The sequence below is a fragment of the Piliocolobus tephrosceles genome, unplaced genomic scaffold (assembly GCF_002776525.5).
Source record: "Piliocolobus tephrosceles isolate RC106 unplaced genomic scaffold, ASM277652v3 unscaffolded_28363, whole genome shotgun sequence".
In the NCBI taxonomy this organism is placed as follows: Eukaryota; Metazoa; Chordata; class Mammalia; order Primates; family Cercopithecidae; genus Piliocolobus; species Piliocolobus tephrosceles.
In genome coordinates this window covers 1-13,273 of record NW_022311380.1, presented here as the reverse complement: position 1 = coordinate 13,273, position 13,273 = coordinate 1, and the positions used below count along the sequence as shown (strand labels likewise).

The 13,273-nt window shown below is 52.1% G+C and overlaps 1 protein-coding gene across 1 annotated transcript; it reads right to left on the bottom strand.

Annotated features, from left to right (window-relative positions):
- Positions 1 to 330: 330 nt before the first annotated feature.
- On the bottom strand, positions 331 to 13,258 carry LOC111527910 (mucin-12-like; the record flags this gene model as incomplete). Its single annotated transcript, XM_026451241.1, has 11 exons — positions 331 to 669; positions 856 to 944; positions 2,880 to 2,956; positions 4,506 to 4,667; positions 5,407 to 5,569; positions 5,659 to 5,730; positions 6,104 to 6,258; positions 9,373 to 9,437; positions 9,759 to 9,886; positions 11,653 to 11,754; positions 12,721 to 13,258. Coding segments are annotated over 11 exons (1,593 nt in total), but the record flags the coding sequence as incomplete, so codon positions are not given.
- Between the last annotated feature and the right edge of the window lie 15 nt (positions 13,259 to 13,273).

Sequence of the window (13,273 nt, the reverse complement as noted above, 5' to 3'; positions counted from 1 at the left end):
AGCACGGCTCCCATGGCCATCTGGAGTGACCCTGCCCTGTGCAAGCCCAACAGAGCCAAATGCTCACTCCCTGGCCAACTGGGGTTGAACCTGACGTCCTCTCCTGTCCCCAGAACCTGACCTTAGGCTTTTCTGCCACAGGGACCTCAGCAGAGGCAGGCCTAGCCCTGCCCTGACTGGAGCAGAGGAGGGGGCTCCCTGCCAGGACACAGGAAGGGGCCCAGAGCGTTCGTTCCATGACCGATTCAGCAGCCAGTCCTGGGAGGACTCTGACCCCCCACCTGACCCCCACTGCAGAAGGAGGGGAAGGAAACCTCTCACTTCACATTCTGAGCTTTAAGATTTGCTTTTATTGGTAGGGAAATTCCAGAGTAGGGAGTCACCCAGGAGGAGACCGGGGTGCTAAGGCTTCTGGGAGTCTGGGGGCTCCTGGATGGAAGGCCTTATAGCCCCGAGCAGGAGCACAGGCCTGGGACAGGCCAAGTCTGTCAGCTCAGAGCAGGACCGGCTTCAGGGCCCGACTTCAGTCTCCTCTTGACCAGCCCCGGGGAACTGCGGTCTGTGGTGGGCCCTGTGTTTGCCGCTCTCCTGTCCAGAGATCGATGAGGGTGGGAGGCCCCCACTGGCTCACACAGCAGATGCTACGATCTCCGGCCTCTGGATGTGGAGCTGGGGGGCGGGAGAGAAGAGGTGAGGCCAAGGGGCAGACCCGGGAAACAGGGAGCCCCAGGGGGAGGAGGGAGCCCTGGGGGTAGGAGGGAGTCCCAGGGGGAGGGAGGGAGTCCCAGGGGAAGAGGGAACCCCAGAGGAAGTGGAGCAGCCTCAGAGGCTGGGGGCAGCTGGCAGCTGAGTCACCTCTGTGCCTGAGTCAACAGTCTCCAGGGTGGGCCGGAAGTTGTTGTAGGCGTTCTCGAGGCCGAATCTGCTCTCCCTCAGATTCTGGTCTGTAGGGAGAGGCGGTGCTGAGTGATGGGAGCCTTGGTGGGGGGTGGGGTGGGGGGAGGACTCGGGGCAGTGGGGATTTCTTCCAGCAAAAGAGTCAGCCCCGCATCTACCCTATACCCTTTCCCACTGCCGACCACCCCTTCGCCCCCGCATCACTGAGCAGCGGGTAAGTGCGGAGCCTGCCTGGGGAGCCGCCCGCTGGACCCTGGAACAGGAGGGAGCGGAGCAGAACTCCCTCACATGCACCGGGTGGTAGCGCGGGCCACAGAGGAGCGTGTGTGCAGCCCTGGACTCGGGGATGAGGTCAGAGTGGAGCGGGAGGCAGGGCTGGCTCTGGGTCAGCAGGGCCGCACTCCCTCATAGCAACAGTAGCCATAGCAGGCAAAACAGCTGCGCTTGAAATCTTCTTCCAGCATCTTCCTGGAGCACAGCGATCACTTACTTCCTGGTCCCGCAGAACTCACTCTCTTGACTCCGGGACTCTCCCTGCACCTCTGACCCCTCTTTTCCTGCCTCCTTCGAGGTCGGGGTCCTCATGCCCTACCTGTCCGTCTACGGTGGCTCCCGGCGGGCGGGGGGCGGGGTGTTCCACTTTCACCCTCCTTCCTTCTCACTCTGCATTCTCCCCGATGAATGGACAAATCTCTATTCCAGTCCGTGGTTCAGGCTGCAGACCCCTCCCGGAGCTTCAGACAAGCACCAGCCTTGCAGCCTTCCCCTCAGCACCCACCAGCCCCCCAACTCAGTGTGCCCCACCGGCTGCTTCTCCCCCATCCCTCAGGGCCCAAGGGTCAGCTCAGACAATCCTGGAAATCCTCCCTCACTCCCTCTCCCTCCTCCACCCTCTCAACCTCACCTCTACCACTCCCTCAGCCTCACCTGCACCAGGCTGTGTCTCCTCTTCCTCCCCTGCCCCTCAGCCTTACTTCCTCCGCCTGGTCTCCCTGCTTTAGTGCTCCCAGAATGGCCTTTTGAGTAAAAAAACTTCAAAATGTGGCCGGGCATGGTAGTTCACGCCTGTAATCCCAGCACTTTGGAGGCCAAGGCGGGTGGATCACCTAAGGTCCGGAGTTCGAGACCAGCCTGGCCAACATGATGAAACCCTGTTTCTACCATCTCTACTAAAAATACAAAAATTAGCTGGGCGTGGTGGCATGCCTGTAATCCCAGCTACTAGGGAGGCTGAGGGCAGGAGAATCACTTGAACCTGGGAGACAGAGGTTGCTGTGAGCCAAGATCGCGCCACTGTACTCTAGCCTGGGCCAGAGAGCGAGACTCCGTCTCAAAAAAAAAAAAAAAGGAAAAAAAAGAAAGTGGGGCGTCAAAGCCCCTCAACTCCCCCACCCCATTCCTGAAGCCCTGCCATCCTCACATCCCTTACTCTTTGTGAGATTGACCTGCCTTCCCTTCCCCACCAAAAGCAAGCTCTTTCCCAACTGCAGGCGTTTCTCATGCAGTCCCCCTGCCTGGGGTGCCCTTTCCCTTATCCTCACTGGGATAAGTCCTCCCTGCTTACTGGGGTCCCCCTCTGTTGAAGGAGGAAGCGCACCTGCTTACCCACCTGCTCAAGAATTAGTCTCACCTCAGGATTTATCTGATCCCCCATCCCCACCCAGGCTGGGTCAGGTCCTCCCCTCTGCTCCCTCTGCCCTGGGAATGGCCCTATCACCCCGCTTAGCTGAGTGTGCATTGGATGCCCTCACTGAGTTGGTCTTTAGGGGCAGGATCTGGTTCTCAACCACTCCTGCACCCTTGCACACAGCAGGGGCAGTGTTTGGGTCCCGGGCTGCAGCGGCAGATGGGGAACGGGCTGTCAGCCACAGCCACCGTGAAGGGGGGCAGGACCCCACGTCACCCCCACAGGCACAGGCACCGCCCTGCCTTTCTTCACCCTCCAGCTCTGCTCATCCCCTTGCCCTTTTAACTAGAGATACCTTCCCAGATGGCCGTCTTCTGGAAGGTGCCAGGGGTGCCTTTGTTTCGCCACTCTTGAGGCATATCATACTGTTGCCTGCAGACAGAAATGCCATGAGCAGCTGTAGTCAAGGAAGCTGAGGAGGGACTTGGTGGACCCAGACCTTCAGCTTCCCTTGAGGGGACAGTCACAGCCACACCCCAAGTCAGAGACGGCAGCGATGATGGCAGAGAACGAAAGGTAGCATCACCATGGCTTCCCCTCTTCCAAGGCAGGCACTGGCCAGGCCTCCCGGCTGCCCCTCACTCCCTTTAGTGGGCCTCAATTTCCATATCCATGAGATGGGGGCATAGGGTAGCTCCTTTCAATTGCCGACTTCAGGCCAAGTACTGTGCCAGGGTTTCCCAGCAACCTTCACAGGTGCATCTTATCCCATTTTACAGCTGGGAAAAGCGAGACCCAGATGCTCCATCTCAGCTTCCCCATGTGGTGCCGTGCTCTGTGGTGGCCAGGTGAGTGATAACTAACCACGGGGAATGTCATTACATAGTCTAATTTCCACACATAAGCTTCTGTTTCCAGTCTCTGTGTTATGGTTTGAACGTGTCCCTTAAAGTTCATGCATTGGAAATTTAACCCCCAACGCAGCAAATCTGAGAGGTAGGACCTTGAAGACGTGATTAGGTCATGAAGGTGCTGTCCTCGTGAATGGATTAATGTCATTATCTCGAAAGTGGGTGTGTAATAAAAGCGAGTGCAGACAGCCGGGGGAAGGCAGCTCACGCCTGTAATCCCAACAATTTTGGAGGCTGAGGTGAGAGGACTGCTTGAGGCCAGGAGTTTCAGACCAGCCTGGGCAATATAATGAGACCCTATCTCTACAAAACATTTAATTTAATTTAATTTAATTTAATTTAATTTAATTTAATTTAATTTGATTTAGGGCCGGGCACAGTGGCTCACACCTGTAATCCCAGCACTTTGGGAAGCCAAGGTGGGTGGATCACTCGAGGTCAGGAGTTCGAGACCAGCCTGGTCAACATGGTGAAACCCCATCTCTACTAAAAATACAAAAATTAGCCAGGCATGGTGGAATGCACTTGTAATCCCAGCTACTCAGGAGGCTGAGGCACGAGAATCGCTTCAACCTGGGAGGCAGAGGTCGCAGTGAGCTGAGATCATGCCACTGCACTCCAGGGTGGGAGCAAGACCCTGTCTCTTAAGGAAAAAAAAAAAAAGTGAGTTCAGCCCTCTCTTCTTCTCTGTCCATGTGATGCAGACTGCCATCTTGCCATGCTGTGATGCAGCAAGAAAGTCCGCATCAGATGCAGCCCCTTGATCTTGGACTTCCCAGCCTCCAAAACTGTGAGCCAAATAAACTTCTATTGTGTACAATTACCCAGTGGTGGTATTCTGTTATAATAGCAGAAAATGAACTAGAACACTCTGCCAAATTGATATATCCTATAGGAAGGCCGCCCTTTGCTGTACCCAGGGCTGGGAGGGTCTGGGCACCCTATCTGGCCTCAGCTGACCTCTCTGACTGTTGGCCTGGAAGGAGCAGAGCCTTAGGACATTCAGACAGTGGCTGCCCCAGGATCTGTCCCCTGTCTCTGGGCCTGCAGTGCTGGCCCCACAAGCTCACCTGTGCAGTTTTCTCTGGGATAGGCTGAATAAGATGACCAGGATGATCAATGAGAGCAGCAGCACCGCCACCACAGCCCCCACGATACCATACACGAGGCTCTTGGCGATGTTCCATTCACAGGTCTCTCCCCAGTACCAGTGTGTGTCTGTATTTGGGCACCTGGGGACACAGACAAACTCAGGCTGACCCCCCCGGGATCCCTCACATCCAATATCCCAAGGGCAAACCCACTCTCCTAAACACAGGAAACCAGATCTCCCTCTCTCCAAGGGCTGGAGCTCAGCCCCCAGAGAGACTGGGTCCCTGACTTCCTCAGGCTGATGGGCACTGAAGGAGTTGGGGGGACCTGGAGACTGCAGATCAGAAATTGAAATGACTAGGGCTCAGGGGGACCCGAGAGTGTTGGGTGTCTCATCCCAGACACATGCCATTCATCCATCTAATCTCTAATCATCTGCCACCTAAATGGGCCTGTTATCATGTTTTTTTTTTTTTTGCACTCTAATTTATGGTCTGTGGACTTAGTGCTCTGGCTGCAGCTAGAGGTAACCGTGACAGCATGGCTGGGATGACGTAAGGGAAATTAGCAATATAGATAGGTAGAGGTAGAGATACAGACACAGGTAGAGATAGAGAAAGATTTGGAACTTGATAGCATGAACTTTCTCAGGAAGGGATTGCCCAGCTCTGGGACCTCTGTGTCTGTAATCTACTCCTACTCCTCACTCTTGTGGGGGTGGGGGTGGGGATGAGGATACAGGGGAGAGGGATGTCCAGGAGTGGGGAGGAGGCACCTGCCAAGTTCTACTCAATCCCCCGACCCTGTGGGTGACTGCTGGGGAGGGGGAGGGCCCTACCACCAGGGCAGAGTAGGCGCTGGGCTTGTGGGGACACTCACAGGCAATGAGGGCCACTGCGTTGCAGCTGACACACGCCCAGGTTACAGTTCATTTGGGACTTCGTTCCTTTGGTGCACTTGTTCACACAGGCCAGCTTCCCATCCAAGACATCCACATAGTAGAACTGGGCATATTCTTTGGCAGCCTTCTGGGTGCATTGCTCTGGGGGAGAGGGGCGGGCAGCACGCATGAGCCTGGCCAAAGCACCCCAGCCCCCACTCTTAGTGCCCACACTCCACACAGCTGCTTACCCTGGAAGTCAAAGCCCAGTGTCACCGATGAATCCACGGAAGTGTCCTCTTCATTATAGCACAGTATGGCCTCTGCCGAGAGTGGATGGGAAGGAAGATGGAACAGAAACACTTCCCTCAGCCTCCCTGGGGGTAGCCAGGCCTCTCTCTTCTTCTATACTATGCCCTCCCCTGGGCCAATACCCGTGGGGTCTTTACCCAACCTAGACACGCAGCTGGGCTTATGAGGAGGCTCAAATGGGGATATGACAGCCTCAGCCTGGGACCGACAGGAGGCTGTTGGGAGCAGCTTTGGGATCTGGGGAAGGCATCCTGGGCCTGGCTTCTGGGTTCCTGTGGCAGGAGTCTTGGGTGTCCCAGAAGAAAGAAGAGATAGGGGAGGGAGAGATCAAGGTCATGATCTCCAAGACACCCACAGGTGTCAAGGGGTTTTAGGTGAGCCTACCTCTGCAGAAATCAGGATCATGATCATGAACTGTTTTGGTTTCCTTCATAATCTTGGCCTTTACAATCTCTACCAGGTTTTCAAACAGTTCTTCATACTCTGAAGTGTAGTCTGCCTCCAGGATGACATCATTCTTGACCACGATGCTACCGTTGCTGGAAGTAGAAATTGTTTCATCAGTTGCCCATGTCACCACCCAGCCAGCAAGTGGAGACCAAGCACCCAGAGGGGTAATAGGAGATGAAGCAGCCATGTGCCCCACAGGTGAGAAAGAATACAGAGTTTTCCCTCCAGCAGCTGACCACCCAGACAGAGGGATGAGAGCAAAACGATTCAAGAACTCAAATATATCAGTGATCACGATAAATGCCAACGAGTGAAATTCATCTCTCGCAAAAGAGAGGCTCTTGGATGAACAGGTGGAGAAATTTGAATCCCTGTGTCCTGTTGATGCGAAAGTAAAATAGTGCAGTTGCTATGGAAAACAGTATGGAGTTCCTCAAAAAATGTAAAATAGAATTAATGCATGATCCAGCAATTCTACTTCTGGGTATATACACAAAATAACTGAACGCAGGTCTTGAATTTATATTTGTACCTTCATGTTTTCAGTAGCATTATTTACCATAGCCGAAAGGTGGATGCAAACCAAGGGTCCATCAACAGACAAATGGAGAAACAAAATGTGGTCTATTGTGGAATATTATTTAGCCTTAAAAAGGAAGTACAGGGCAGGAAGTGAGGTGGCTCATGCCTATCATCCCAGCACTTTGGCAGGCCAAGGTAGGAGGATTGCTTGAGGCCAGGAGTTCAAGACCAGCCTGGGCAACATGGTGAGACACCATCTCTACAAAAGATACAGAAATTAGCCAGCCAAGGTGGTGCACACTTGTAGTCCCGGCTACTCAGGAGGCTGTGACAGGAGGATCGCTTGAGCCCAGGAGTTTGAGGCTACGGAGAGCTATGATTGCACCACTGCACTTCTGGCAACAGAGCAAGACCCCATATTTTAAAATTTTAAAAGTAAAGAAAGAAAAAGAAAGGTAAGTTTCTAACCTAGAAGCTACTTCTTCGATAGCCAATGATGCAGCTGAGGGGAGAGGTCTTGAGACAAGGCAAGTCACCTGTCACTGTCATTTTGAAAGATAAGTCAGTAGTAGGACTCAGGAGGACTTGAACAAAAAATATCCTGAGCCAAAATGGAGAGAAAGACCAGGGTGCCAATGCTGAGCCAGGGGCAAGGTTGGGGCACCGGGACCCTCTCTTCCCTGCTATAGGGACACGGCACCCTTGAGGGACCCTTCCCACTCCTCTGTCTGCCTCTTTCCACTCTCCACTGGGGAATCTGGCTAGATCTTAAATGTTGGTGCTTTCCAGCTTCTTTCCTGGGAGACCCTCATTTTGTGCTATGACCCTCCCTCACCCCCGACCTGGGCCATCTCATCCCACTCCCAGGACTTCTAGCGACATCCATCTGGGGATACCAATGCCCGTATCTCTCATAAGACTGTTTAGAGGCTGGGCATGGTGGCTCACGCTTGTATTTCAGCACTTTGGGAGGTCGAGGTGGGAGGATCACTTGAACCCAGGAGTTTGAGACCAGCCTGGGCAACATAGCAAGACCCCATCTCTGCAAAAATTACAAACATTAGGCCAGGGGTGTGGCTTACACCTGTAATCCCAGCACTTTAGGAGGCCAAGGCGGGTAGATCACTTGAGGTCAGAATTTCGACACCAGTCTGGCCAACATGGTGAAACCGTGTCTCTACTAAAAATACAAAATTTAGCCAGGTGTGGTGACATGTGCCTGTAGTCCCAGCTACTTGGGAAGCTAAGGCAGGATAATCACTTGAACCTGCGAGGTGGAGGCTGCAGTGAGCCGAGATTGCACCACTGCACTCCAGCCCGGGAGACAGAGCAAGACTCTGTCTCAGAAAAAGCAAAATAAAAAAATTACAAAAATTAGCCAAGCATGATGGCACAGGCCTGTAGTCCCAGCTACTCAAGAGGCTGAGATGGGAGGATTGCTTGAACCTGAGAGGTTGAGCCTACAATGAGCCGTGAGTATGCCACTGCATTCCAGCCTGGGCAAGAGAGCAAGACCCTGCCCCCCGATCCCCCCAAAATAAGACCCTTTAGGGCATATTCCACTGCTGTATCACGCAACTACTCCATGTGGCTGGGCCCTGGGCACTTGAAAGTTGACGTGGTGCACACCAAACTCATCACCTCCTTCCCCCCATTCTACCTCTCATGACATTCCTTGACCCAGCACAGGGCACCCCACACCTCCAGCAGCCCAGAAATCTGCCCTCATTCCTCATTCTTCTCTCCCTCCTCTCCCACAGCAAATCCCATGGTCTGCTGATCCTGCCTCCCAAAGACCTTTCCCACTGGACCCGTTTTCTCCTATACTGTCACCTATCTGGTGTAGGCCACCATCATCTCCAGTACAGACTTCTGCTTATGCAGTCTCCACCCTACAGCCACACTGAGCTGTCTACTCTGCAGACCAGACACTATCACCCGTGGGCCTACACTGCTGATGCCGAAAGTCTGACTAACTTGGCATGAGCCATCTTTCCAACCTCCTTCCCAATTACTGCTCCTTTGCTCTGCCCTCCTCTGTCTCCCCTCTGGGCTCCTTCTCATTGATTCCGGCTGCTGCAACTGCCTCTCCTTCCCTTCCCCCTCTCTGGATCATTCCTCCTCATCCTTTAAGCCTCAGTTTTGCTGTTACTTTTTTTTTTTTTTTTTTGTAGAGATAGGGTCTCGCTATGTTGCCCAGGCTAGTCTCAAATTCCTGGCCTGAAGTGATCCTCCCGCCTTGGCCTCCCAAAGCATTGAGATTACATGCATGAGCCACCACGCCCAGCCTGTTGCCAGTTTTCCCAGGAAGAATTCCCTCTGCCTCACCACGCTTTGCTTTTGGGACCTCTCCCAGGGCACCCTGTGTGCTCCTCACTGTAACTCTAAGCAGACTGCACAACCACTTTTCCATCTGTGTTCTGCCACTCTGAGCTCCAGGAAAACGGGACTACTGTGTTCCCAGCACCCAGCAGGGAGCTGGCTTTCAACAAATGTGTGTTGACTGGATGAATGCATGAAGAATGAATGGTCTCACAGTCCCCCGTTCTTACCTAGCGGCTGCAGTCCTCTCTAACCCAACCAGGTATTGACATTCTAGCCATTCATGATAGGAGGAGGCAGGAAAGCAGGGACAAGGAGGATTTCCCCACATCTATAAACCTGCCCCCCAATATACTCACAGCAATCTCCGAATGTTTACCCCTCTATACTGCGGAAGATCGTCGCCCGTCAAAACGACATCCATCTGAAAGAAACAAGGCAGTGAAGGTCACACAGAGCTAGAGCGTGAAGACTCTCCTGTTCCCCGTCTCGAGGCAGCCCTAGGCACCCTTCTGTGGAGCCCACGTAAGACCCCATAGGAAGAACCACCAACCCAGGACGCTCCCTCTGCCATAATGTGGGTCATGTGGGGCTGAAGGCTCGAAACTCTCAGAGGACCTCCTTAGGGAGACTGGTGGGGAGGGGGCTCATGAGCAGAACTCAGATCACTAAGTCAGGGTGCACCCCCCAATTTCCTCTCACGTGGGACGTCACCCTGGGGTGTCTGGGTGTGCTCTGGTCTTACCCGATTCTTGAAGAGGCTATTGAAGTTCTGGTATTCCTGGGAGGATGAGTCATTCATCTGTTCTGTGAAATTTCTGTGAGTCACTTTCACTGTCATACCTAAAGTGGCATTGAGTTTTTCCGGGGTTTCTGTGGGAAAAGGCCATGGTATGTGTGAGACAGCGACCTCCCAATAATGTCCTCAAGTATTGATACATTCTCTACCTGTGGGTGTCTTGCAGGTGAAGGAAACTTAAGAGGAAGGTGGGGGTCACTGAGACTTCTGTTCCCTGTCTCCCAAAACCCTTAGGAGCCAGTGGCCAGGAGGGAAAGGGACAGTACTAAGTACAGAAGCCCTCTGATGAGAGGTACAGGTGAGCTAATGGAAAGGGCCCTGGGCCAGGTGTTGTGGCTCACACCTGTAATCCCAGTGCATTGGGGAGATGGGAAGACCTGCCTGGGCAACAAAGTGAGACCCTGTCTCCACAAAAGTAAAAAAATTAGCCAGGCGTGGTGGTGCACACCTATAGTCCCAGCTACTCGGGAGGCTGAGACCAGAGGATAACTTGAGCCCAGGAGTGCAAGGCTGCAGTGAACTATGATCTGCACCTCTGCACTCCAGCCTGGGCCACAGAGTGAGACCCTATCTCAAAAGAAAGGGAGATTCCTAAAACTAAAAGTAGAGCTACTATACAATCCAGCAATCCCACTGCTGGGTATATATCCAAAAGAAAGGAAATCAGTACATCGAAGAGATCTCTGCACTCCCATGTTTGTTGCTGTTCACAATAGCCAAGACTTGGAAGCAGCCTCAGTGTCCATCAACAGATGAATGTACAGAGAAGACCTGGTACATATATACAGTGGAGTACTATTCAGCCATCAAAAAGAATGAGATCCTGTCAATTGCAACAACATGGATGAAGCTGGAGGTCATTGTTAAGTGAAATAAGCCAGGCACAGAAAGACAAACATTGCATGTTCTCACTTATTGGTGGAATCTAAAAGTCCAAACAATTGAACTCATGGAGGCAGAGTAGAAGGATGGTTACCAGAGGCTGGGAAGTGTAATGGGGTGCCGGTGAGACGGAGGTGGGCATGGTTAATGGGTACAAAAAATTCATAGTTAGAAAGAATGAGTAAGACCTGGTATTTAACACAACAGCATGACTATAGTCAATAAGAATTTAATTGTACATTTAAAAATAACTAAAATAGCTGGGCGCGATGGCTCATGCCTGTAATCCCAGCACTTTGGGAGGCCGAGGCAGGCAGATCACCTAAGATCGGGAGTTCCAGACCAGCCTGGCCAATATGGTGAAACTCTGTCTCTATTAAAAATCCAAAAATTAGCCGGGCATGGTGACCCATGCCTGTAATCTCAACTACTCAGGATGCTGAGGCAGGAGAATCGCCTGAATCCAGGAGGTGGAGGTTGCAGTGAGCCAAGATCGTGCCACCGCACTCCAGCCTGGGAGACAGAGCGAGACTCCCTCTCAAAAAATAAAATAAAATAAAATAAAATAAAATAAAATAAAATAACGAAAATAGCACAATTGGATTGTTTGTAACATGAAGATTAAATGCTTGAGGGAATGGGCACCCTATTTTCCATGCTGTGATTATTACACATTGCATTCCTGTAACCAGACATCTCATGTATGCTCCATAAATATATACATCTACTATGTATCCCTAAAATTTAAAAATTAAAAAAAAGACCACCCCATTTTTCTACCTTCTACTTTCGTCCCTGAAGGCAAAGGTAGAAGGCTCATGCTCTCCCTACAGTGCTGCTGGGAAGAGTCACACCTTCTCCACCTGCAAGTGAGGCAGTGGTTGATCCAACACTGCCATGCTGTTTTCAGGGGTCAAAGGCCCTGCAAAGAGCTCCAGGTCTCAGAAAAGGTCATTACCTACAAGGAAGGATTCCAGAGGGGACAAGCACTGGTAACCAACGTAGCCTTGGGGACAGACGCATTGTTTTCCATTCCAGATTTGTCCTTCCTGGCATGACCCTGTGGAGAGAGAGAATCCACAGCAGTCACCATAGGAGCCCAAAGGGCAAGGACATGCACTCCCATTCTAGGTCCAGTCACTGAGCATCACACTGGAGAGGAGGATGGTGCCAGATGACCACGCAGCAACAAAGATGCCTCTGCTGCCACCCCCACCCCTGGGAGATAGTAAGAAAGGGAGAAGGAACAGCAGACAGTAAGGAAACAAAAGATACAAGAGGTACAGCTATGAAAAAAGCACTCATGTATCAAAAGAGAACAACTCTACCCCTGGGATCACCTGGAACAGCAAGGCAAAAGAGTTGGAAATGTGAAACAAAACCACAGGAGGCCAAAGCAGATGCAGATTCTCATGACGACAGAGAGAAGGCGGGCAGGCGCAGTGGCTCATGCCTGTAATCCCAGCACGTTGGGAGGCTGAGGTGGGTGGATCACATGAGGTCAGGAGTTGGCAGCTAGCCTGGTCAACATGGTAAAAACTCATCTCTATTAAAAATATAAAAATTAGCTGGGCGTGGTGGTGGGCACCTGTAATCTAAGCCACTTGGGAGGATGAGGCGGGAGAATCGCTTGAACCCGGGAGGCAGAGGTTGCAGTGAGCCAAGATCTTGCCATTGCACTCCACCCTGGGCAACAGAGCAAGACTCTGTCTCAAAAAAAAAAGAAAAGAAAAGAAACAGAGAGAAGGGGTTCATGGAAGGATGCAAAAACAAACAAACAACAACAACAACAGCAAAGCCACCCTGGAGTCACAGAGGAAGGAGAGATTGTCATCATAGATGTATGGGAACCTGTGAATGGCACATGAACACTGGAAGTGATATCAAACCCAGATATTGGATCGTCAGTAGACCAAAGTAAAGTGGAAGATAGAGGAAAATACCCAAGAGTTTGTAATGGATGAAGACAACTCAGGGACAGGCCTGGAGAAGAAGCTAAATGTGGATGAAATTGAAAGAGCAGTACCTGGCACTAAGGTTTGCAGGCTTTCAGTAGATGCAATTGTAAAAGGGAAGATTGGACTGGTGTGGAAGGTGGTAGATTCCCCAGTGAGGCCTGATGTGCTGGAACTGGCAGGAAAGAGGGTTGTGTAAGTAGTGGATGGGCTCATGTAGAAAGTTGTAGATTCTCCAATGAGGGCTGAGGTTGTGGAGTGGGGAGGTAAGGGTGTTGTTCCAGTTGCGTATGAGCTGCTGTGGAAGGCTGTTGATTCCTCACCAAGGTCTGCGGTGGTAAGGGTGGCATGTAACACTATTTCGGTGGAGGCTGGGCTACCAGGGAAGGATGTAGATTGTTCACCATGAATGGAGGTTGTGGTGCGGTGAGAAAACACTGTGGTTTCAGTTGAGCTTGCCCCGTTATAGATGGTGGTAGATCCCTGACTGAGGCCTGACGTGGTGGTGCTGGCCGGTGATGCTGTTGAGTGAGTTGAGCCTGGTTGGCTATGGGAGGTGGTGGATTCTTCACTGACACCTAGGCTTGTCATGCTGGCAGGTGAGAGTGTTGTGGTCGGTGATCT